This window comes from Triticum urartu, chromosome 3 (genome assembly GCF_003073215.2).
Source record: "Triticum urartu cultivar G1812 chromosome 3, Tu2.1, whole genome shotgun sequence".
In the NCBI taxonomy this organism is placed as follows: domain Eukaryota; kingdom Viridiplantae; phylum Streptophyta; class Magnoliopsida; order Poales; family Poaceae; genus Triticum; species Triticum urartu.
Window position 1 is genome coordinate 467227525 of NC_053024.1, and position 25161 is coordinate 467252685.

The window sequence follows — 25161 nt, forward strand, 5'->3', positions numbered from 1 at the left end:
TTATTGTCGTGCCCTTCGTGTTGTCTTCTTTATTCCGGCGTTTGTTATTGTTGTTGCGCCGTGATTTCCTGTTTCCATCTCTAACTTCAGATGTACTGGGGTCGCTGGTGTTGCATCTGGCTAGCCAGCTGTCCTCACCCGCGCAAAAGCGGGTCATGAGGTTTGTTAATGCGGCCATCGTTCTCGGCTTATTTTGGCCGAGGTGTCTCGCGAGCCATTCGTCACGGACGCTATGCTTGAAAGCTGCCAAGGCTTCGGCGTCCGGACAGTCGACAATCTGGTTCTTTTTAGTAAGAAACCTGTTCCAAAGCTTTCGGGCTGACTCTCCGGGCTGTTGAGTTATATGACTCAAATCGTCCGCATCTGGAAGTCGGATATAAGTCCCTTGAAAATTTGCCCAAAAGGCGTCTTCGAGCTCTTCCCAACTTCCAATGGAGCTTTCGGGGAGGCCTTTGAGCCAGTGACAAGCTGGCCCTTTGAGCTTGAGGGGTAAGTACTTGATGGCGTGGAGATCATCTCCTCGAGCCATATGGATATGAAGGATGTAGTCCTCAATCCAGACCCCAGGGTCTGTTGTTCCGTCGTATGCCTCTATGTTTACGGGCTTGAATCCCTCTGGAAATTCATGGTCCAGCACCTCATCGGTGAAACATAGGGGGTGTGCGGCACCCCTGTAGCTGGGTGTACCGCGTTGTTCGGATGTTTGTTGTGTTGCATTGTATGCTGGGGCGCGCTTACGTGGTCCATAGATGGATCTTGTTGCGCCGTCCTTTGGGTGCGAGCCCTCGCATGGGTCGGGTGTTGTATTGTGAGCGGCGTTGTATGCCGCTCTGTGTTGGTAGAGGGGTCATCTATCCGACCAGGTGGCTGCTTTGATATTTGGTTGTGGGGGGTCTGAGGCCTCCTCGTCAAATTTGGGTAGCAGCTTCCGCTTTGGGTAGCTCTTCGAGGGGCGATTGTCGCCGTACCTCGCTGCAGTGTTGAGTATTTTACTCCATCTGATTTGGAGTGTGTCTTGCGCGGCCTTGAGCCTTTGCTTCTGCTTTTTAAGACTCCTCGCGGTGGCAACAAGCCTTTTACGGGCATTCTGCTGCTCCGGGTGCCTGTCCGGCGTTATGTCGTCCGGACCATTATCCTTGATAGAATTTGTTTGTTTGGTTTGATTATCCGGATTGCCGTTGTCCGGCAGCGGTTCGCCCTACTCCAGCGCTGGGTCTGTGTGATCGCTATTTCTGTCGAGGCGGGATTTGGGGCGGCGCTTGCGTCGCCGCTTTGACTGCTTTTCGAGGGAACAAGCCTTCGGTGCATCCTTCCGCTCCTTGTCGTCATCTTTTGGTGCGTCCACCATGTATACGTCATATGACGAGGTGGCGTTCCAGGGCCCAATAGGCGCTGGTTCTTCATCGTCTCCTTCATCGGTGTCCATACCGTTGATGTCTTCGGAGTCGAAGTCGAGCATGTTGGTTAAATCGTCGACAGTGGCTACAAAGTGGGTGGTGGGTGGGCTTTGAATTTCTTCATCGTCTGTATCCCAACCTTGCTGACCATAGTCCAGCCAGGGCTCTCCTGATAAAGAGAGAGACTTTAGTGTCTTCAGAATATCGCCAAAAGGCGAGTGCTAAAAGATGTCCGCGGCAGTAAACTCCATGATCGGCGCCCAATCGGATTCGATCGGCAGGGGCACGGAGGGTTCGGAGTCCGGAGGGGAGTCCGGCTCCTTGGAGTCACGAGTCTTGCGGAGTGCGGGGCTGGTGTTCGGCTCGATCACCCTTGGGATCACAGCCCCCGAGGCGGCGTCCAACCGCCCATCCTCGATCGGCGTAGTTGGCTCCGAATTAAGGGTCGAAGCCGATGCGGGTGCGGCCTTCAGGGCACTTTTTGGTGGTAGAGCTAGATCATGCTCGTCGTGACAGTGCGGCGCGCTCGGCAGTGGCTCGAATCCGTCGAAGATCAAGTCCCCGCGGATGTTAGCCATGTAGTTTAAACTTTCAAATCTGACCTAACGGCCAGGGGCGTAGCTTTCGATCTGCTCCAGATGGCCAAGTGAATTGGCCCGCAGTGCGAAGCCGCCGAAGACGAAGATCTGTCCGGGGAGGAAGGTCTCACCCTGGACTGCATCGCTATTGATGATCGTAGGAGACATCGAGCCTGACGGCGACGACACAGAGGAACTCTCAGTGAAAGCACCAATGTCGGTGTCAAAACCGGCGGATCTCGGGTAGGGGGTCCCAAACTATGCGTCTAGGCCGGATGGTAACAGGAGGCAAGGGACACGAAATCTTACCCAGGTTCGGGCCCTCTTGATGGAGGTAAAACCCTACGTACTGCTTGATTAATATTGATGATATGGGTAGTACAAGAGTAGATCTACCACGAGATCGGAGAGGCTAAACCCTAGAAGCTAGCCTATGGTATGATTGTTGTTGTGTATATGTTGTCCTACGGACTAAAACCCTCCGGTTTATATAGACACGTGAGAGGGTTAGGGTTACACAAAGTCGGTTACAATGGTAGGGGATCTACATATCCGTATCGCCAAGCTTGCCTTCCACGCCAAGGAAAGTCCCTTCCGGACACGGACGAAGTCTTTAATCTTGTATCTTCATAGTCCAGGAGTCCGGCTGAAGGTATAGTCCGCCTATCCGAACACCCCCTAATCCAGGACTCCCTCACACACCCTTCCAAGTGCCAGATACAACCGGTGATCGCTCCCTCACAGGGCGACGAGGGGAGGATCATCGGTTAGGATTATGCTATGCGATGCTACTTGGTGAACTTGCTATCTACTCTCTTCTTCTGCTGCAAGATGGAGGTTACCAGAAGCGTAGTCTTCGAAAGGACTAGCTATCCCCCTCTTATTTCGGCATTCTACAGTTCAGTCCACATATGATACCGTCAATCCATTTGATACCAATGCATACATATGTAGTGTAGCTCCTTGCTTGCGAGTACTTTGGATGAGTACTCACGGTTGCTTTGCTCCCCCTTTTCCCCCATCCTACACTCGATTGCTGCGACCAGACGATGGAGTCCAGGAGCCAGACGCCACTGTCGATGATGACTACTGCTACTCGGGAGGTGCCTACTACTACGTGCAGCCCGCTGACGACGACCAGGAGTAGTTTAGGAGGATCCCAGGCAGGAGGCCTGCGCCTCTTTCGATCTATATCCCAGTTTGTGCTAGCCTTCTTAAGGCATTCTTGTTTACTTATGTCTGTACTCAGATATTATTGCTTCCGCTGACTCATCTATGATCGATCTCTTGTATTCGAGCCCTCGAGGCCCCTGGCTTGTAATATGATGCTTGTATGACTTATTTTATTTGTAGAGTTGTGTTGTGATATCTTCCTCCCTGATCTTGATCGTACAAGTTTGCATGTATGATTAGTGTACGATCGAATTGGGAGTGTCACAGGGGGTGTCGCCCCCTTTCCCCTAGTCCAACTCGGACCCAGGGGCGCACGCCTCCTTCCCTTTGTCCCGCCTCCTCTATTCCCCTATGGCCCAATAAGGCTCAATACTTCTCCCGGCGAATTCCCGTAACTCTCCAGTACTCCGAAAAATACCCGAATCACTCGGAACCTTTCCGATGTCCGAATATAGCCTTCCAATATATCGATCTTTACGTCTGGACCATTTCGAGACTCCTCATCATGTCCCCAATCTCATCTGGGACTTCGAACAAACTTCGGTCATCAAATCACATAACTCATAATACAAATCGTAATAGAACGTTAAGCGTGCGGACCCTACTGGTTCGAGAACTATGTAGACATGACCGAGACTCATCTCCGGTCGATAACCAATAGCGGAACCTGGATGCTCATATTGGTTCCTACATATTCTACGAATATCTTTATCGGTCAAACCGCATAACAACATACGTTGTTCGCTTTGTCATCGGTTTGTTACTTGCTCGAGATTCGATCGTCGGTATCTCAATACCTAGTTCAATCTCGTTACCGGCAAGTCTCTTTACTCATTTCGTAATGTATCATCCCACAACTAACTCATTAGTCACAATGCTTGCAAGGCTTATAATGACATGCATTACCGAGAGGGCCCAGAGATACCTCTTCGACAATCAGAGTGACAAATCCCAATCTTGATCCATGCCAACTCAACAAACACCATCAGAGACACCTATAGAGCACCTTTATAATCACCTAGTTACGTTGTGATGTTTGGTAGCACACAAAGTGTTCCTCCGGTATTCGGGAGTTGCATGATCTCATAGAAATAGGAACATGTATAGTTATGAAGAAAGCAATAGCAACAAACTAAACGATCATCGTGCTAAGCTAACGGATGGGTCAAGTCAATCACATCATTCTCTAATGATGTGATCCCATTAATAAAATGACAACTCATGTCTATGGTTAGGAAACATAACCATCATTGATTCAACGAGCTAGTCAAGTAGAGGCAAACTAGTGACACTCTGTTTGTCTATGTATTCACACATGTACTAAGTTTTCGGTTAATACAATTCTAGCATGAATAATAAACATTTATCATGATATAAGGAAATATAAATAACAACTTTATTATTGCCTCAAGGGCATATTTCCTTCAGTCTCCCACTTGCACTAGAGTCAATAATCTAGTTCACATCGTCATGTGATTTAACACCAATAGTTCACATCTTTATGTGATTAGTTCACATCTCCATGTGACTAACACCCAAAGGGTTTACTAGAGTCAATAATCTAGTTCACATCGCTATGTGATTAACACCCAAAGAGTGATCATGTTTTTCTTGTGAGAGAAATTTAGTCAATGGGTCTGCAACATTCATATCCGTATGTATTTCGCAAATTTCTATGTCTACAATGCTCTGCACGGAGCTACTCTAGCTAATTGCTCCCACTTTCAATATGTATCCAGATCGAGACTTAGAGTCATCTAGATTGATGTAAAAAGCTTGCATCGATGTAACTCTTTACGACAAACTCTTTTATCACCTCCATAACCGAGAAATATTTTCTTAGTCCTCTAAGGATAATTTTGACCGATGTCCAGTGATCTACTCCTAGATCACTATTGTACTCCCTTGCCAGAATCATGCTAAGGTATACAATAGGACTGGTAAATAGCATAGCATACTTTATAGAACCTATGACTGAGGCATAGGGAATGACTTTTCATTCTCTTTCTATTTTCTGCTGTGGTCGGGTTTTGTGTCTTTACTCAACTTCACACCTTGCAACACAGGAAAGAACTCTTTCTTTGACTGTTCCATTTTGAACTACTTCAAAATCTTGTCAAGGTATGTACTCATTGAAAAAACTTATCACGCGTCTTGATCTATCTCTATAGATCTTGATGCTCAATATGTAAGCAGCTTCACCGAGGTCTTTCTTTGAAAAACTCTTTTCAAATACTCCTTTATGCTTCCCTGAAAATTCTACATTATTTCGGATCAACAATATGTCCTTCACATATATTTATCAGAAAAGTTGTAGTGCTCCCACTCACTTTCTTGTAAATACAAGCTTCATCGCAAGTCTATATAAAACTATATGCTTTGATCAACTCATGAAAGCGTATATTCTGACTCCGAGATGCTTGCACCAGTCCATAGATGGATCGCTGGAGCTTGCACATTTTGTTAGCACCTTTAGGATCGACAAAACCTTCTGGTTGCATCATATACAACTCTTCTTTAATAAATCCATTAAGGAATGTAGTTTTGACATTCATTTTCCAGATTTCATAAAATGTGGCAATTTGCTAACATGATTCGGACAAACTTAAGCAACACTACGAGTGAGAAAATCTCATCGTAGTCAACACCTTGAACTTTGTCAAAACCTTTTTTTGACAAGTCTAGCTTTGTAGATAGTAACACTACTATCAGCGTCCGTCTTCCTCTTGAAGATCCATTTACTTTCTATGGCTTGCCGATCATCGGGCAAGTCAACCAAAGTCCACACTTTGTTCTCATACATGGATCCCATCTTAGTTTTCATGGCCTCAAGCCATTTTGCGGAATCTGGGCTCATCATCACTTCCTCATAGTTCGTAGGTTCATCATGGTCTAGTAACAAGATTTCCAGAAAAGGATTACCGTACCACTCTGGTGCGGATCTCACTCTGGTTGACCTACGAGGTTCGGTAGTAACTTGATCTGAAGTTACGTGATAATCATCATTAGCTTCCTCACTAATTGGTGTAGGAGTCACAGGAACAGATTTCTGTGATGAACTACTTTCCAATAAGGGAGCAGGTACAGTTACCTCATCAAGTTCTACTTTCCTCCCACTCACTTCTTTCGAGAGAAATTCCTTCTCTAGAAAGGATCCATTCTTAGCAACAAATATCTTGCCTTTGGATCTGTGATAGAAGGTGTACCAAACTATCTCCTTTGGGTATCCTATGACGACACATTTCTCCGATTTGGGTTTGAGCTTATCAGGATGAAACTTTTTCACATAAGCATCGCAACCCCAAACTTTAAGAAACGACATCTTAGGTTTATCGCCAAACCATAGTTCATACGGTGTCGTCTCAATGGATTTAGATGGTGCCCTATTTAACGTGAATGCAGCTGTCTCTAATGCATAACCCCAAAACGATAATGGTAAATCGGTAAGAGACATCATACATTGCACCATATCTAATAAAGTACGGTTACGATGTTCGGACACACCATTACGACGTGGTGTTCCAGATGGCGTGAGTTGCGAAACTATTCTGCATTGTTTCAAATGAAGACCAAACTCGTAACTCAAATATTCTCCTCCACGATCAGATCGTAGAAACTTCATTTTCTTGTTACGATGATTTTCCACTTCACTCTGAAATTCTTTGAACTTTTCAAATGTTTCAAACTTATGTTTCATCAAGTAGATATACTCATATCTGCTCAAATCATCTGTGAAGGTCAGAAAATAATGATACTGCCGCGAGCCTCAACACTCATCGGATTGCATACATCAGTATGTATTATTTCCAATAAGTCAGTTGCTCGCTCCATTGTTCCGGAGAACGGAGTCTTAGTCATCTTTCCCACCAGGCATGGTTCGCAAGCATCAAGTGATTCATAATCAAGTGATTCCAAAAGCCCATCAGCATGGTTTTTCTTCATGCGCTTTACACCAATATGACCTAAACAACAGTGCCACAAATAAGTTGCACTATCATTATTAACTTTGCATATTTTGGATTCAATATTATGAATATGTGTATCTCTACGATTGAGATTCAATAAACCATTCACCTTGGGTGTATGACCATTGAAGGTTTTATTCATGTAAACAGAAGAACAATTATTATCTGACTTTTAAATGAATAGCCGTATTGCAATAATCATGATCAAATCATATTGACGCTTAACACAAACACCAAATAACATTTATTTAGGTTCAACACTAATCACAAAAGTATAGGGAGTGTGCGATGATGATCATATCAATCTTGGAACCACTTCCAACACACATCATCACTTTGCCCTTAACCAGTCTCTGTTCATTCTGCAACTCCTGTTTCGAGTTACTAATCTTAGCAACTGAACTAGTATCAAATACTGAGGGGTTGCTATAAACACTAGTAAAGTACACATCAATAACATGTATATCAAATATACCTTTGTTCACTTTGCCATCCTTCTTATCTGCCAAATTCTTGGGGCAGTTCTGCTTCTAGTGACTAGTCCCTTTGCAGTAGAAGCACTTAGTCTCAGGCTTAGGTCTAGACTTGGGCTTCTTCACTTGAGTAGCAACTTGCTTGCCGTTCTTCTTGAAGTTCCCCTTCTTCCCTTTGCCCTTTTCTTGAAACTAGTGGTCTTGTCAACCATCAACACTTGATGCTTTTCTTGATTTCTACCTTCGTCGATTTCAAAAAAAATCTACTAGCGAGAGTGATAATACCGTTGGGCCCGGGCATCTTGTGTTGGGGAACGTAGTAATTTCAAAAAAAAAAATCCTACGCACATGCAAGATCTTGGTGATGCATAGCAACGAGAGGGAAGAGTATCGTCCACGTACCCTCGTAGACCATAAGCGCAAGCGTTATGAGAACGTGAAAGTGCAACTATCCCTAGGTGGTTTTGGTAATTCCTAGCAACATATAGCTCATTGAGCTAATGCTATTCCAAGATTAATATTTCAGGAAAAGCTCAATGAATGGCATGGCATGGATGAGGAATGTGGACCCCTCAAAATATTAAGGACAAAAAGATTGGCTCAAGCTCAAAGCTCAAGACTCTGCATTTTATATTTTAGTGATCCAAGATCACATTGAGTCTATAGGAAAAGCCAATACTATCAAGGAGGGATGAGGTGTTGCTTAATGGGGTTCTTGCTCAAAATGCTTAGTGATATGCTCCAAAACCCTCAAGTACTTTCCCACATCCACATATGACCTAAACCAAAAGTCAAACTCGGCCCTACCGATTCTTTCTATCCGGCGCCACCGAGTTTCAAATGTCATAGCCACTGCCACAAGCCCTAGGCAAATCGGTCTCACCGATAGGGATTTCGGTCACACCGAGATGGGGTTGTAATCTCTATGTTTCCCTTCGTAACATTTTGGTCCTACCGAGATGAGCGATCGGTCCCACCGAGATTGCAATGTAAACTCTCTATCTCTCTTTCGTAACATTTTGGTCCCACCAAAATGAGCGATCGGTCCCACCGAGTTTACCTGACCAACTCTCTGGTTGGCTTATTACCAAAATCGATCCCACCGAGTTTGTGTAATCGGTCACACCGAGATTACGTTATGCCCTAACCCTAACCATATCGGTCCTACCGAGTTGCATCTCAGTCCCACCGAAAACCCTAACGGTCACTAGGTTTGCTAAATCGGTCCGACCGAGTTGTTCACTTCGGTCTCACCGAGATTGGTAAATTGTGTGTAACGGTTAGTTTTTGTGTGGAGGCTATATATACCCCTCCACCCACTCTTCATAAGAGAAGAGAACCATCAGAACATACCTACACTTCCAATACACATTTTCTGAGAGAGAACCACCTACTCATGTTTTGAGGCCAAGATATTCCATTCCTACCATATGAATCTTGATCTCTAGCCTTCTCCAAGTTGCTTTCCACTCAAACCTTCTTTCCACCAAATCCATATCCTATGAGAGAGAGTTGAGTGTTGGGGATACTATCATTTGAAGCACAAGAGCAAGGAGTTCATCATCAACACACCATTTGTTACTTCTTGGAGAGTGGTGTCTCCTAGATTGGCTAGGTGTCACTTGGGAGCCTCCGACAAAGATTGTGGAGTTGAACCAAGGAGTTTGTAAGGGCAAGGAGATCGCCTACTTCGTGAAGATCTACCCCTAGTGAGGCAAGTCCTTCGTGGGCGATGGCCATGATGGGATAGACAAGGTTGCTTCTTCGTGGACCCTTCGTGGGTGGAGCCCTCCGTGGACTTGCGCAACCGTTACCCTCCATGGGTTGAAGTCTCCATCAACATGGATGTACGATAGCACCACCTATCGGAAACATGACAAAAACATCTGTGTCTCCAATTGCGTTTGAATTTTCCAAACCCTTCCCTTTACAATTTTGCAAGTTGCATGCTTTACTTTCCGCTGCTCATAGACTCTTTGCATGCTTGCTTGAATTGTGTTAAGATTGCTTGAATTGTTCTAAGATAGCTAAAATCTGCCAAAGACTAAAATTGGGAAAAGGATAGATTTTATTTGGTCAAGTAGTCTAATCACCCCCCTCTAGACATACTTTCGATCCTACAGAACGTGGTTGATGTAGTCGTACACCTTCACAATCCGACCGATCCAAGTACCGAACGTACGGCACCTCCGAGTTCAGCACACGTTCAGCTCGATGATGTCCCACGAACTCTGATCCAGCAGAGCTTCATAGGAGAGTTCCGTCAGCACGACGGTGTGATGACGGTGATGATGTTGCTACCGACGCAGGGCTTTGCCTAAGCACCTCTACGATATGATCGAGGTGGATTATGGTGGAGGGAGGCACCGCACACGGCTTGAAAGAATCAACTTGTGTGTCCATGGGGTGCCCCCTGCCCCCGTATATAAAGGAGGGAGGAGGAGGAGGCCGCCCCTAGAGGGGGCGCGCCAAGTGTGGGGAGTCCTACTAGGACTCCCAAGTCCTAGTAGGATTCCCCTTTTCCTTTCCAGAGTAGGAGAGAAGAAAGAAGGAAAGAGAGAGGGAGTAGGAAAGGGCAAGGGGGCGCCGCCCCCTTTCCCCTAGCCCAATTCGGACCCAAGGGGGGGCGCCTCCTTCCCTTTGTCCTGCCTCCTCTATTCCCGTATGGCCCAATAAGGCCCAATACTTCTCCCGTCGAATTCCCGTAACTCTCCGGTACTCCGAAAATACCCGAATCACTCGGAACCTTTACGATGTCCGAATATAGCCTTCCAATATATCGATCTTTACGTCTCGACTATTTCAAGACTCCACGTCATGTCCCCGATCTCATCCGGGACTCCGAACAAACTTCGGTCATCAGATCACAGAACTCATAATACACATCGTCACAAAACGTTAAGCGTGCGGACCCTACGGGTTCGAGAACTATGTAGACATGACCGAGACTCATCTCCAGTCAATAACCAATAGCAGAACCTGGATGCTCATATTGGTTCCTACATATTCTACGAAGATCTTTATCGGTCAAACCGCATAACAACATACGTTGTTCCCTTTGTCATCGGTATGTTACTTGCCCGAGATTCGATCGTCGGTATCTCAATACCTAGTTCAATCTCGTTACTGGCAAGTCTCTTTACTCGTTTCATAATGTATAATCCCACAACTAACTCATTAGTGACAATGCTTGCAAGGCTTATAGTGATGTGCATTACCGAGAGGGCCCAGAGATACCTCTCCGACAATTGGAGTGACAAATCCCAATCTTGATCCATGCCAACTCAACAAACACCATCGAAGACACCTGTAAAGCACCTTTATAATCATCAGTTACGTTGTGATGTTTGGTAGCACACAAAGTGTTCCTCTGGTATTCGGGAGTTGCATGATCTCATAGTCATAGGAACATGTATAGTCATGAAGAAAGCAATAGCAACAAACTAAACAATCATCGTGCTAAGCTAATGGATGGGTCAAGTCAATCACATCGTTCTCTAATGATGTGATCCCGTTAATAAAATGACGACTCATGTCTATGGTTGGGAAACATAATCATCATTGATTCAACAAGATAGTCAAGTAGAGGCAAACTAGTGACACTCTGTTTGTCTATGTATTCACACATGTACTAAGTTTCCGATTAATACAATTCTAGCATGAATAATAAACATTTATCATGATATAAGGAAATATAAATAACAACTTTATTATTGCCTATAGGGCATATTTCCTTCATCTTGAGCTTCATATACCCGTAATGAGGTATAGCTTGAAAGCGTGTGAATGCGTCTCGCCCCAAACAAGGCGTGATATCCACTGTTGAAAGGGGCCACTTGAAAGGTTATCTTTTCGGACCGATAATTCTCTGGCGTGCCGAATACCACGTCAACTGTAATTTTCCCCGCGCATCACGCCTCCCGGCTGGGGATGATCCCTCGGAAGGTCGTATTACTATGCTCGATGCGGCTCCTGTCTATTTCCATTTTGTTGAGTGTGTCCTCATAGATGAGGTTTAGTCCGCTGCCGCCGTCCATGAGCACTTTGGTGAGCCGAAAACCATCCATAATTGTATTGAGGACCAAGGCGGCTGGTGACCAGACTGTCTGAAATTTTGGTTCGTCACTGGCATTGAAAGTTATGGTCGTGTCATTCCAGGGGTTATTTGCTGCAACTTGGCAGACTTCGGCGAGGTCGTGGAGGGCCCTTTTGCGTCAATTTTTTGAAGCGGAAGTCTCGAAGACCATCAGTATGCTGAGGACGACCTCTTCCGGGGGGTGTTGCTCTGAGGTACTTTTGGTGAGGATATCCTCACCGCTCTTGGCCACTTGCCGGAGTATCCAACATGCTCTAAGGCTATGGTTTGGTATGGTATCCGGTGTTGTGTGTATTTTGCATGGCCTATCGAGCCATCCCTCCAGAACGGTTTTGTGCCCCGTAATGGGCTTAGATTTCTTTACTATTGGGTCAGGTGCCCCGCGAGGGTGCATCCTTTTTGCCCGGGCGAGGGGTTGAGTGGAACCGGTGGTTCCCAGCGAGCTGCTTGAGTTTTCCAGGTGCTTTCCATTGCGCAGTACTTCTGCACTATGGTTGCCAAGTCAGCGAAGTGTAATAAGCGATGGCAGTTGATGCCGTTGAGGATTCCTTCGTCCGTGCAATTATTGCAAAATACTGAGATCGCGTCTTCGTCGCGGCAATCTTTAATCTTGTTTTTGACAAGGAGGAATCTGGCCCAAAAGTGATGGACTATTCCTAAGACTGCTGTCATATGTACATGAGATCGCATATTTCTGGGTGGGCGGGTGGCTTTAAATCTGAACCCTGATCCAATTTGGGATCCGGAGTTTGAGAAACTCCCGAGCTTAATAGTTCGGGCTTCAGGATGTCAACCGATTTTTCAGGTCCACCTTCCGATTCTAGGTTCGGAGGATAGGGCATGTCGCTCCGCGAACATGTATCCGGATCTTCGAGCTCAGAAATCCGAACATAGTTCGTCCTCAATAGTCAATATAGAGGAAGAGTTGTTGTTTTGCTCCTCTACTACCGCTATCTGATGGGTGATCGGCGGAGATTTGATTTCCCTCTGATCAGGTTTAAGTCCAATCTGATCATAGTCTGTAGCGACCCCTAAGGCTGTGATGCGATCGAGGAGTGCGTTTAAAGACGACAACTCCGCCGGATCCAACCATTTGGAGTATTCGGAGTCAACACGGAGGCGATTTTCGATGACCTGAGAAGTCATTGTCGGCTTAACGGCCGTACGGGCGGTCATGGTAAAGCCGCCCAGCCGGAGGGTTTGGCATGAGGCCAGGGCTCCTCCGGAAGTGATATTGTCCTTGATAACAAGGCGAGCCATCAATCCTGTCTTCGACGTCATAGAGGAACTCTCAATGAAAGTACCAATGTGGGTGTCAAAATCGGCGGATCTCAGATAGGGGGTCCCGAACTGTGCGTCTAAGGTTGATGGTAACAGGAGGCAGGGAACACGATGTTTTACCCAGGTTCGGGCCCTCTTGATGGAGGTAATACCCTACGTCCTACTTGATTGACATTGATGAGTATGAGGATTACAAGAGTTGATCTACCACGAGATCGTAATGGCTAAAACCCTAGAAGTCTAGCTTGTCAGATTATCATTGCCTCTACGGACTAAACCCTCCGATTTATATAGACACCGGAGGGGAGTAGGGTTGTACAAAGTCGGTTACATAGAAAGGAATCTTCATATCCGAACACCAGGCTTGCCATCCACGCCAAGGAGAGTCCCATCCGGACACAGGAGAGACTCTCCTGTCTTGTATCTTCATGGCCCATCAATCCGGCCCATGTCTAACAGGTCGGACGCCCGAGGACCCCTTAATCCAGGACTCCCTCAGTAGCCACGCTCCGTCACGTTGGAGTAGGTGAGTGCAGACTCTGAGGGAAGGAGAGAGCTGGGAGCTAGATGTCGGCCCACCCCCAGAGCTGCCTTCAAGGGATGCACCGTCTTCTAGGAGCCCACAGACAGGTAGGGCCCACCGCCTGCGGGCCGTACTGATTGCCCTTTGTTGTAGCGTGGCCCTTGCTGGCGAGGGCCATGTCATGAGTCGCATGGCTACAGTCCCGCGCCTGGCAGGTAGGTTGCCGCTTGGTCAGCTCACACTGTAGCCACGCTTCTCCGGGATTCGGGAGAGTAGGTGGCTCTGTAGCCACACCCAGTCTCGTCAGAGCAGGTGAGTGCAGACTCCGAGGGGAAGAGGGGCCGTCTGCTCAGAGCTGGCCTCCCCCAAAGCCGCCTTCTAAGAGTACGCCGTCTTTTAGGAGCCGGCTGCTTGGTCCGGAAGGTACGAGGGGCTTTGCTAGCCCCGATGTTTTGAAATGTTATTAGGTCCGGATGAGGCTACCCGGGGTCTATCCCCGACAGGGGGCGTGCCCTAAGGAGGGCGTCGTCCACCCTTGTGGATGCCTCATGGCTTTTCTGGCCCAATTCTTTTGCTTAGGGGGCTTCTTCTGGTCCATAAAAAATCACCGTAAATTTTCAGCTCATTTGGACTCCGTTTGATATTCCTTTTCTGCGAAACTTAGAAACAAGGAAAAAACAGCAACTGGCACTGGGCGGTTAGTCCCAAAAATCATATAAATGCATATAAAACATTCAAGATAGATAATATAATAGCATTGAACAACAAAAAATTATAGATAAGTTGGAGACTTATCATGGTGCTAGTTGCGCCGGTGTCAATGATGTTTCGGCTACGGACAGTGAGGTGTTGTTGCAGCGACGATGTGAACCTACACGGACGGTTACCCCAGTCCGGGTGGGCTAGGATGGAGGTGCACAACAATACAAATGAAAGCCATGCTCGTCTTTGGTCGATGCCGACGATGACAACACCCGTGGTTGTCGTTTCCCCTCTTTGGAGGCGGTGTCGAGGCATGTTGGCATCTCCCTCTCTCTCACTTGGGTTTGTTGTCTCTGGGTGAAAGCCCAGGTTCGGTTTCAGATCGGCGACAGCGGCGTTCTCGATGCATTTCCTATGTTGGGAGCATCGTGTTTGGACACATGGATTGGAGGTTCCATGTTTTGTTCCTCTGGTGCTTGCTGCTGCTCTAGACGACTATGTGTATCTTGAGAGACACTATGTACACCATAGATGGTGAGTCCAAGATGATGGCTTTCTCGGGGCTAACTCAGTTCCACCTTCCATCTACCGACTCCTTTAGGCCTTCAATGGCGATTGGTGCGAAGTTATGTTGAAGTAGTTACTCCTTGGAGGTGACCAAAGTTGATCAAGACGTGCATATGATGTTTTTGTTCAGGGTAGGCCTTTTGTTTCGTGGTTCAATGTGTGTTGCAATTAGTCTTTGGATTAGTTCCAGTGGAGTTTGTATTATACTTACCGCTCACAAAGTCATAGTCCTATTGTAATTTTTCTATGCCCTTTATAAAAATATGGTGTACTCTTAACAAAATCACAAGCATGGCCGACGAATGTCGCACGAAGAGACAAGATCAAGCGTGGCTTTTTTAACACAACACATGCACATATGCTCATAAATACACACATACACTCGTTCTCATGAACGCACGCACGTACACCCTACTCCTATGAGCACCTGCCAGAGGCTGAGTCGACACAACATCTTGAGATTGATGAATCGCCACAGACACTTTCGTAGTCGAGGAATGTCTTCGGTAACTGAACGCACATCGTCGAAAGGACAAAAAATGGGAGCACAAATGTGAAAAATGTTAAGGGCTCATTTGATTCAAGGGAATTTTATAAGATTTTTGAAGGATTGAGATCCTTTGAAATTTTTCCTATGTTTGTCCTTTGATTTATAAGATTGAATCCCATAGGAATTTTTCTAATAGAATCTTTTGTACTACATTTCATAGAAAATCTGACATCCACACTAACCTATTTTTACAATTTTTTTACTTTTCCCGTGAAATCAAACGCTCCTTACTAATTCTATAGGATTCAAGTGGACATGACACTCTAATCCTATAATTTTCTTATTCCCGTGTTTTTAAAATCCTGCGAATCAAAGAGGTCCTAAAATGTAGGAACAGGAAAAGTATAGGATTGCAGTGGCATGTCAATTTGTATCCTATAAGATTAGCAAAGAGCGTTTGATGCCACATGAAAAACAAAGGAATTGTAAAAAGAGGTTGGAGTGGATGTTAGATTTCCTATGAAATGCCTATGAGTCAAAGGGCCGACATAGAAAAAAATCCTAAGAATTTTGATCCTCCAAAAATCCTAAATAATTCCTTTGAATCAAGGGAGCCCTAAGTTTCTCTGGTGGATACCCTAAAAAAAGTTTCTCTGGTGGACCGGGATGTAAAACACAATATGTTGGGAACTTGCTCGACACCCTAAACGGGGTGTGGCTCTTTCATTATATAGAGGTACCAAGAGGTACAATACAATGTTACAATATTAATACACAGACTACGTATATATACAGTCTAACACCCTCCCTCAATCTTAACTGTGGCCTGAAGTACAAAGCAAGTTAAGATTGCGTCTACAACCTACAAACTGTGGTTGTGGAAGAGGCTTCGTGAAGATGTCAGCAAGTTGATCCTTTGATGGAATGAACTTGATACAAAGTAGCTTCTGTGCAACATGTTCCCGAACAAAATGATAGTCAACCTCAATGTGCTTCGTCCTAGCGTGAAACACTGCATTAGATGAAAGATATGTAGCACCAATGTTATCACACCACAGAACCAGAGGATGTGCTGAAGAAACTCTCAACTCTCTCAATAGAGACTGTACCCATATGATCTCAGCAGTGGCATCAGCAACTGCTTTGTACTTAGCTTCAGTACTACTGTGAGACACTGTGGCCTGCTTTGGAGCATTCCAGGCGATCGGCTTAGAACCCAGAAATACCGCATATCCCCCCGTGGATCGCCTGTCATCAGGACTGCCAGCCCAATCTGCATCTGAGAAAGCTAAGAGCTCACATGAGGGCGCAGGCTGAAGAAGCAAACCATAGGAGACAATAAGACAAATGTAACGCAGAATACGTTTCACAGCTGACCAATGAGATGTCCTGGGTGCATGAAGAAACTGACAGACACGGTTGACTGCATAGGAGATATCAGGCCTGGTAATAGTAAGGTATTGCAGACCACCAACGAGACTGCGATACTCAGTAGCATCCTCAGGTGAAAGAGCATCTCCATCAAGGGCAGATAACCAATCAGTGGCAGACATTGGAGTAATAGCATGTTTGCACTTCAGCATACCAGCACGACGCAGCAGATCCAGGGAGTACTTCTTCTGTGTAAGAGTCAAACCAGCAGAAGAACGTGAAACCTCCAGACCAAGGAAAAAATGCAAGGCACCCAAATCCTTGACAGCAAAGGCACCACTGAGTGCAACCACAAGACGATCAGCAGCAGCATGGGATGAACTGATGAGAATGATATCATCAACATAAACCAGAAGATACATCATAACCTCAGGACGCTGAAGAAGGAAAAGCGATGTGTCTGCAGTGGAGGGAGTAAACCTAAGTGCTCGAAGAACAGAGCCAAGACGAGCATGCCATGCACGAGGAGCCTGTTTCAGTCCATATAGCGCCTTAGTCAGACGACAGAGATGATGAGGGCGTGCAGGATCAACAAATCCAGGTGGCTGACGCATATAAACCTCCTCCTCCAGAATTCCATGGAGGAAAGCGTTCTGCACATCTAGCTGACAAAGAGACCATCCACGAGTGACAGCAAGAGACAACAACAAGAGAATGGTAGTAGGCTTGATGACTGGACTGAACGTGTCTTCATAATCAAGACCATACCTCTGTTTGAAGCCCTTGGCAACAAGCCGTGCCTTGTAGCGTTCGATGGAACCATCAGCATGTCTCTTGACTTTGAAAACCCACTTGGAATCAATAACATTGACACCAGATACTGGAGGAACAAGCTGCCAAGTGTCATTTTTCTGGAGAGCCTGAATCTCCTGTTTCATAGCAGCGTGCCAGTGAGGAATACTCAGTGCAGCCTGGAAGTGTCGAGGCTCAGCAGTGGGATCAGCAGCAATGTGAGCCATGCACGTGGCTAGCCATGCCACAGTCCCGCCCTTGCGTTCCTTTGGACAGAAAATGCCCGACTGACTCCGCGTACGAGGACGAAGAGGGACCACAGGCCGTGCCGGCGAGACCGTCGCAACCGGTGATGGAGACGAAGCTGCAGCATCGGGAGAGCTGGCACTAGGGATCCCTGACGATGACGAGCCAGGCGAGGCCAGCGCACTAGCAGCCGAGGCGGGACTGACCGGGTCCAGCTCCAGGCCGGTCGAAGCAACCGCCGACCGAGGCGAAGATGCCTCCAGGTCGGGCGTGACCCCTCCTGGGTCAGGCGGAGCGCCAGCCGAAAGATTGGGCGAGGCCAGCGGCACGCTAAGCGAGGCCAGCCGAGGGCCAGGCGGGGCGCCAGCCGAAGGATTGGGCGAGGCCAGTGGCAGGCCAGGCAAGGCCACCCGTGGGCCAGGCGAGACCGGCGCCCGCACGGCAGCCTCCAGTGGCGATGCAGGGGCGGGTACGCGGGTCGAACCCGTTATGCATGGGACATGCACGACCCGAGCAGGAGCTGCCGCGTCGGTTTCCCCCGGCAAGCTTTCCTCCCCGGCAAGGTCTTTGCCCGGCAAGTTTCCTGTTCATCAAGAAGCTCAAGACGAGCGCCACGTCCAATACCTGCAGCATGATTAGGCAACAACGCATGGGCATATGCAACATCCACAAATTGATCAGGCAAAGGTGTGGACATGTGCACCGGTTGTGAGGAAATTGTAGAGTTTGTCGGAAGTGCATGAAAAGGAAACACGTTTTCATCAAACACCACATCACGAGAAATGTAAACGCGGTTTGTAGGAACATGGAGGCATTTGTACCCTTTGTGAAGAGAACTGTACCCCAGGAAGACACACTTCTTAGACCGAAACTCTAACTTACGCTTGTTATATGGGCGAAGGTGAGGCCAACATGCACACCCGAACACCTTAAAAAAGGTGTAGTCTGGAGTCTCGTTGAGCAAGAGTTCAAGCGGAGTTTGCATTTTCAGGAGTCATGAGGGAAGCCTATTTATGAGAAAACAAGCTGTGGAGAAATCATCACTCCAAAACCGAAACAGAATGGATGCATGAGCGAGCAAGGTTAGGCCAGTTTCAACAAGATGACGATGCTTACGTTCGGCAGTTCCATTTTGCTGATGAGTATGAGGACAAGACACACGATGCGAAATCCCAAGTTTGTTAAAAAAAGAGTTGAGGTTGTGGTATTCACCCCCCAGTCAGATTGAACATGGATGATTTTCTGCTTAAGGAGACGCTCAACATGTGCTTGAAACTGGATAAAAACATCGAACACATCAGACTTGCGCTTAATAAGATACAACCAAGTAAACCGACTATAAGCATCAATAAAACTGACATAATAATTGTGACCACTAACAGATGTCTGGGCATGACCCCATACATCAGAAAACACAAGCTCAAGAGGATGTTTCACAACACGACTAGACTCTGAAAACGGAAGTTGGTGACTCTTGCCCTGCTGACAGGCATCACAGACGGTGTCAGCAGATTTATTGGACACAACTGGTAGTTCATGACGATGCAACACATGACGAACTATAGGGGCCGCAGGATGACCAAGGCGCGCATGCCAGTGCGTAGGAGACACACGAACACCACTGAACGCCTGAGGAGAAGACTGCATGGATGGTGTGCTCGGTACATCAAGTGCGTACAAGCCATGGCGAAGACGACCGCTAAGCAAAACGGCCCTCGTGTCCCGATCCTTGATAAAGAAACAAAAAGGATGAAACTCAGCAAGGACATTATTATCACGTGTAAGTTGAGGAATAGACAACAAACTACGCGTAGCAGAGGGAACACGAAGGACATTGGAAAGATGTAGTTTGCAAATTGTGTGCAAGGAGAGAAGCCTGACCAACATGAGAGATGCGCATACCTGCTCCGCTGGCGGTGTGCACCTGATCATGACCACGGTATGGCTCCTAAGTAGAGAGCTTGCCCATCTCGACGGTGAGGTGGTTAGTAGCGCCGGTGTCCATATACCATGATGGATCAATGGAGTAGGACGGAGTGCGACCATGATCATGAGTAGTCACGGCAGCGGCAGCCTGCTTGTCGTTTCCTTTGCCATTGTTGCCAAGGCCTAGAAAATCTTGCTTGTAGCGACGATGACAGCGAGATGCAATGTGGCGCTCCAGACCACACAGCTGGCAAGCCTGCGGGGCACCGCAGGAGGAGCAGCAAGCAACCGACTGGTTGCCACCCGTGATGGATGGCGCATTGCCACGCGGGGCCGGATGCGAAGATGGTGCCGGCTTGCCCCCTGAAGATGAAAGCCGCTGAGGTTTGCCGCGAGTGGCGGCGTTGGCGGAGGCGAAACCCGGTGAGACATGGCGGGCCTTGATGCGCTGTTCACGGCCAATGAGGCGGGCATACAACTCACGAGGTGGAAGTGGATCGTCACGGCCATGAACGTTCTCAACGAGATTGTCATAATCATCGTCGAGCCCGTTAAGAACGAAAGTGGTGAACTCCTCATCCTGCAGAGACTGGCCAACCGAGGCCAATGTGTCGGCGAGACCCCGCATCTTGTTGAAGTAGTTCGTGATGCTGAGGTCACCAAGCTTGGTCTCACCAAGCTCGGTGCGTATAGAGTGAGCACGCGCCTAAGACTGCGAGGAGAAGCTGGTGTGAAGCGCCGCCCACGCCTCCCGGGATGTAGTAGCGAAGATGACCAGCGACGAGACGCTCGGAGTGAGCGAGGACTGGATGGCAGAGAGAATGGCCTGATCCTGGGCCACCCATGTATGATACGCCGGGTGATGAGTGGGCGGACACGGGATGGATCCGTCAACATAGCCCTCCAGATAGCGACTGCGCAGAAGAGGCAACACCTGGGCACGCCAGGACAGGTAGTTGTCCGGCGTGAGCTTCACCGGCAGCAGATGCGAGAAGTAAAACGGTGACGGTGCCGTGACCTGAGCGGCGTGAGCATGCATCGATGGCGCGTAGGGACCCGTCGACGGGGCTGTCTCGAGATGAGGAGCACCCGCCGAGTAGACGCCAGGAGCACCGAGAACGAGGGCGTCGGCTCCGTAGTTCACCGCGGCCCCGTAGGATGGCTGCAGCGGTGCAGCCACGAACCCGGACGGCGGGGAGTAGGGTTGGTGCGGCGACGGCGCGTAGGGCTGCGGCGGCTGCGCCAGGAAGTGCTGCTGCGGTGGCGGCGCGGAGTAGATCGGCGCCGACGGTGGCTGGTGGTGATGCGACGGGAGAGCCGCATAGGGTTGGTGATGATGCGGCGCCACGTAGGACGCCACGGGCCAGGAGGACGGCGGCGGCTGAAGGGAGCCCTGGGCCGCCGGCGGCGCACCATACACGGCAGGAGCGACGCCACCGTGCGTCTGCGCGACGGCGCCGTAGGGCGGCTGCACAGCAACGCCATGAGATGGCGGCGCAGTGAACTTAGCAGAGGAGTCGGGCGATGGATTTGATCTGATCGGGGACTCGGTCGGCGGCAGGGCCCCGTAGGCCGACGCAAGCGGCCGAGAAGCGAGGAACGGTGACATAGGGGCGAGCGCCGACCCGGCGGCGGTGGCAGCGACGAAGGTCGGCGCACCGGCGACGGCGGCAGCGGGAGCGGAAGACATCGAAACCCTAATCTGATACCATATAAAACACAATATGTCGGGAACTTGCTCGACACCCTAAACAGGGTGTGGCTTTTTCATTATATAGAGGTATCAAGAGGTACAATACAATGTTATAATATTAATACACAGACTATGTATATATACAGTCTAACACGACAGTCTAACACGGGATACGTTCGCAGCGTGCTCCTCCAACACGGTTCCATGACACCGACGAAAGGAGCAACGCCAGCCACAAAACACACGCGCCACGCGCCCCGGCTGCGCTACGCGAGCCACCGCTCCGTCCCCGTCGCGTGGCAAACGAGCCAAGAGACGCCGAGTGCACCGCGTCCTCCCACGCACGACGGACGCCTCCCCTCAGGATGCTGCTGCGCCTTCCGTACGCCCGCCCCGCGCCGTCCACAGCACGATGGAGGCTGGAGCGGGCGCGTGCCCGGCCGGCACAGCTGCTCCGCCGAGGGCACGCCGCCGCTTCCTTGGCCGACGGCGCCGGAGCGCCGGTACGTAGTAGTCTCTCGTTCGATTGGAAGCCTTTTGGGTTATCGCACTTCATACTTCTGACTGTTCGAGCCGTGCCCGTTTGTTGTTATTCGTGCCATTGCTGCAGCTCCACTACGACCCGTTGGCCGACCTTCTCGGCCCAGATGTCGGCCCCAGCCCCTCGCAGTACGGTTTCCCCCTTCGCTCGCATTCTCGTCATGTGCCCAATTCTTCTTCATGAGCGTTAGGTGGTCATCGTTGATGTAAGATGGCACAGTTATGAGGGAGATGATGGAAGATGGGTGTTCAGTCTCAGGGAAAGAAGACCAGCATTCCCAAATAGCCACAGACTAGCTTGTAGATCTTTAGGGTTAACTGAACATAACACTTTCAAATCTAAATGCTTGATTCCCCTTAAAACCAAGTGCTTAATTTCTTTGGGATGCCGTGGTACATGTTTTGCAACCAAGAGATGCACAATATTTATCATTTCAAACGATATGCCATCTTGCTAGGCCATTTTGACCTTAGTGTAGGACACTTGGGCATTCCCCGTGGATGCGATCAAAGCCTTTGGGGATTGGAGATTTCATTTTTTGTGAGAGAGATTTTGTTTTTGTGCTGTGGCTACTTGTTGAAAGTAGTATTTTTCGGTTGCAGGAATACTGCCCCGGTTGCAGAGAGGGGGAAGCTGAGGTCCTGGGTTGGTCCAAATGGGCAATACTATCGAGAGCTGCCTTGCCCTAACTGTAGGGGTAGAGGATACACTCCTTGCAAAAAGTGCGGGATAGACAGATCCAGCTTGGATTGCCCTATGTGCAATGGCAAGGTGACCCTTCCCCGACCTCTTGTAAATCATCCTGGAAGTAAATACGTGCACTCTTGAGGAATTTATCAGTATATTTTTGTGCATGCCTAGGGGATTAGGATGTGTATGCAATGTGGTGGAGAATGTGTGATATGGCAAGAATCTATTGATGAACAACCATGGGAGGAAGTTCGATCTAGGTGATGTTTCTTCTGCATCTCTTCCATGTAGTCAACAGTTAGCTGTTTTTTTTGTCACACTGCTTGTCGAAAGATCTCCTGTTGACACGGGGCTGTTTGGTTTCTGCCTGCACTGACCCTGCCAAAGCATTGGCGAAGCCTTCACCTGCCACCAGCTCGTCAATTGTTGGCATAAAAATCAACGTGAAGCTGAACTAGGGGGCTGGGCAGGTTGGGGCTCGCCAAATAATTGGCTTCCATCCAAGCACTTGCCCATGGGAGTTGTCAACGCCAATAAATTGGCTGGGCAAGTTGGGGTACCAATCCAAACGGCCCCCAAATCTCTTGGTTTCATTAAAACATCCGTTACGACTTAAATTGACTATTGCCCATCACCATCATCAATTGTAAGTACAGATACAAAATTCCCATTGTTTTAAAAGAAGTAATGATAGATGATATGACTTCTTTACATAGTGATGAAGAAAGGTATCATTTTGGATTCCTAGCCGTAGAAAATCGTATGTCAAATTCCGGATGCAACATACTTAGGTTGTTGCAAAAGTTGTGAAAAGGTAATGGATCATTAGATTGAGAATGCTGTTCTTTCCCCTCTGCAGTTCACCCTTGAAAGTAAAGGAAGATGATGAGGTCGACAGACTAGAGATAAAGATCGACACCTCAAAAAGACCGAGGCGTACTTATCCATCACCATCCCCAGAAGTTGCCATGAAGATTAGCCGATCTCTAAGAGTAAGTGACGCTTTCTTGCAAGCCGAAAATACATGTTATAGGCTTCTTGATACAGTTAGTGTTAGTGCAGTATATGGTAGTATAATTTTCCTACTAATAAATGTTGTTCATATGCAATTTGTCACGCATATGTGTTAGATCTATCACACTAGATCCCTGCATTCCTAAGAGTTAACTATGAAGCTGTGTATATCTACTTCAGTTTTGAAAACTACCAGCTGCTTTTTTTTAATTGCTATAGATCTATATAGTTGCTTTTGGCTTTTAAAAGCTTAATAATAATTGCAGAGTCTGAATGCTAAAACAGGATTGTTTACTAAGCACATGAAGATTATACACCAAGACGCCAAATTGCATGCTCAAAGAGTTGCTGCTATTAAGGTAATAAGATGTCCTGATAAATGTTGCAATTGTGTCTTTTTTGTAAAGTACAAGCAATTGAGCTGGTGCTATAGTCATCTATTTTCTTCCTCTGCCTTAACTCAAGAGAACAAAAGGTACTGCTGCAGCAAGAAATCAGGCTTCTGAAAAACAAAAGGCATTCTTCAGGGATCCTGAGAATCGGCTCAAGAGAAGCATTGCCATGAAAGGTAACTGGACTTCCTTTCCTTCTACCCACAGAAATAGTTTTGACAGTTTCCTCAGTTTGTGTCCATTTACAAGTTTGGCTGTTTCTGTAGCCAGCTGTCTGTTATCCGCATGTTCTTAGTTAGTACTCCCTCCTATATCCAAAATAAGTGTCGTGGTTTTAGTTCAAATTGAACTAAAAACACGACACCTATTTTGGATCGGAGGGAGTACATTTGTTTATCCTCCTCATTTTGAGTTTAAGTGGCAGTATTGGAATTGGTTGTCGTCTTACTCCATCGCCTTCTTTTCCCTGGATTCACCAAAAGTGGAACCCGCTATTAACTTGAACAACATTTGCCACCTTATGCTCCACAGGAGTGAAATTTTACTGCAGTAAATGCGGGCAAGAAGGACACCGAAGCTTCTATTGCCCAACAGTGAGGGAAATTTCAGCCAGAGTGCAATTCAGATGCCGGTTATGTGGGGAAAAGGGGCATAATAGCCGAACGTGTGGAAACCCAAAGTCAGAGAATGAACATCAGCGGCAACCTCGGCATTGTAGCCTATGCGGTGAAAAGGGTCACAACCGAAGAAACTGCCCTGGGTCTCCAGAGGCGGAGGTTGGCGCTTCTGGCCATATTACTAAGAAAGTTAACCGTCATAATTCAGGTGTTTATTCATGTAGCTTCTGCAAAGAAAGGGGGCATAATAGACGGACATGTCCGAAGAGAAATGCTAGCTTAGGATAATGAAAAATATATATCAAGCTGCATTTCGATCATATGGAACATCTGCTGAGTATCACTGCTTAACAGGTCCAGTGAATGCAGTTACCTAAAGCTATTTTTTGTGTGCCTCCAACTCGATAAGAGCAAAGAATTAATCACATGCCCGGTGCATGGTCTACCTATATATACAAACTAAAAGTTAAGCAACGGAAAGGGAGATTGTAATTTGAAAAATAGACTTTAACTTCAGATGTTATTCTGTGTTTGAGGCATTAGTTAGCCATCATTTTTCTGTCATGCTTGCAAGACCATTCCAAGTCGTCCTCTCACTGTTGTCGCTATGGGGAATATTCTCTTGAAATTCAGT

The 25161-nt window shown here is 47.5% G+C and overlaps 1 protein-coding gene across 3 annotated transcripts; it reads left to right on the forward strand.

Moving 5' to 3' along the window:
* Positions 1 to 21452: 21452 nt before the first annotated feature.
* LOC125544386 (zinc finger CCHC domain-containing protein 9-like) lies at positions 21453 to 24847 on the forward strand. Of its 3 annotated transcripts, XM_048708052.1 has the most exons (8): positions 21508 to 21776; positions 21884 to 21942; positions 22417 to 22585; positions 22676 to 22764; positions 23364 to 23496; positions 23785 to 23877; positions 23984 to 24086; positions 24442 to 24847. In XM_048708052.1, exons 1-8 carry the CDS (start codon positions 21639 to 21641, stop codon positions 24813 to 24815), a joined length of 1158 nt encoding a protein of 385 aa, XP_048564009.1. In that variant the 5' UTR covers positions 21508 to 21638; the 3' UTR covers positions 24816 to 24847. The 3 variants fall into 3 exon arrangements, with proteins under 3 accessions (XP_048564008.1, XP_048564010.1, XP_048564009.1); XM_048708051.1 differs by lacking the exon at positions 21884 to 21942 and having other exon boundaries at positions 21453 to 21776; XM_048708053.1 differs by lacking the exon at positions 21884 to 21942 and having other exon boundaries at positions 21453 to 21776; positions 23994 to 24086; positions 24442 to 24720.
* Positions 24848 to 25161: the final 314 nt, after the last annotated feature.

What these genes read in the sequence shown, in the direction of transcription:
- LOC125544386 (XM_048708051.1), top strand. Translation starts at nt 21,478, where the DNA reads ATGACACCGACGAAAGGAGCAACGCCAGCCACAAAACACACGCGCCAC. An exon ending in AGATTAGCCGATCTCTAAGA is followed by an intron (nt 23,497 to 23,784) that starts GTAAGTGACGCT and finishes TAATAATTGCAG; the next exon opens with AGTCTGAATGCTAAAACAGG. An exon ending in GAGAAGCATTGCCATGAAAG is followed by an intron (nt 24,087 to 24,441) that starts GTAACTGGACTT and finishes TATGCTCCACAG; the next exon opens with GAGTGAAATTTTACTGCAGT.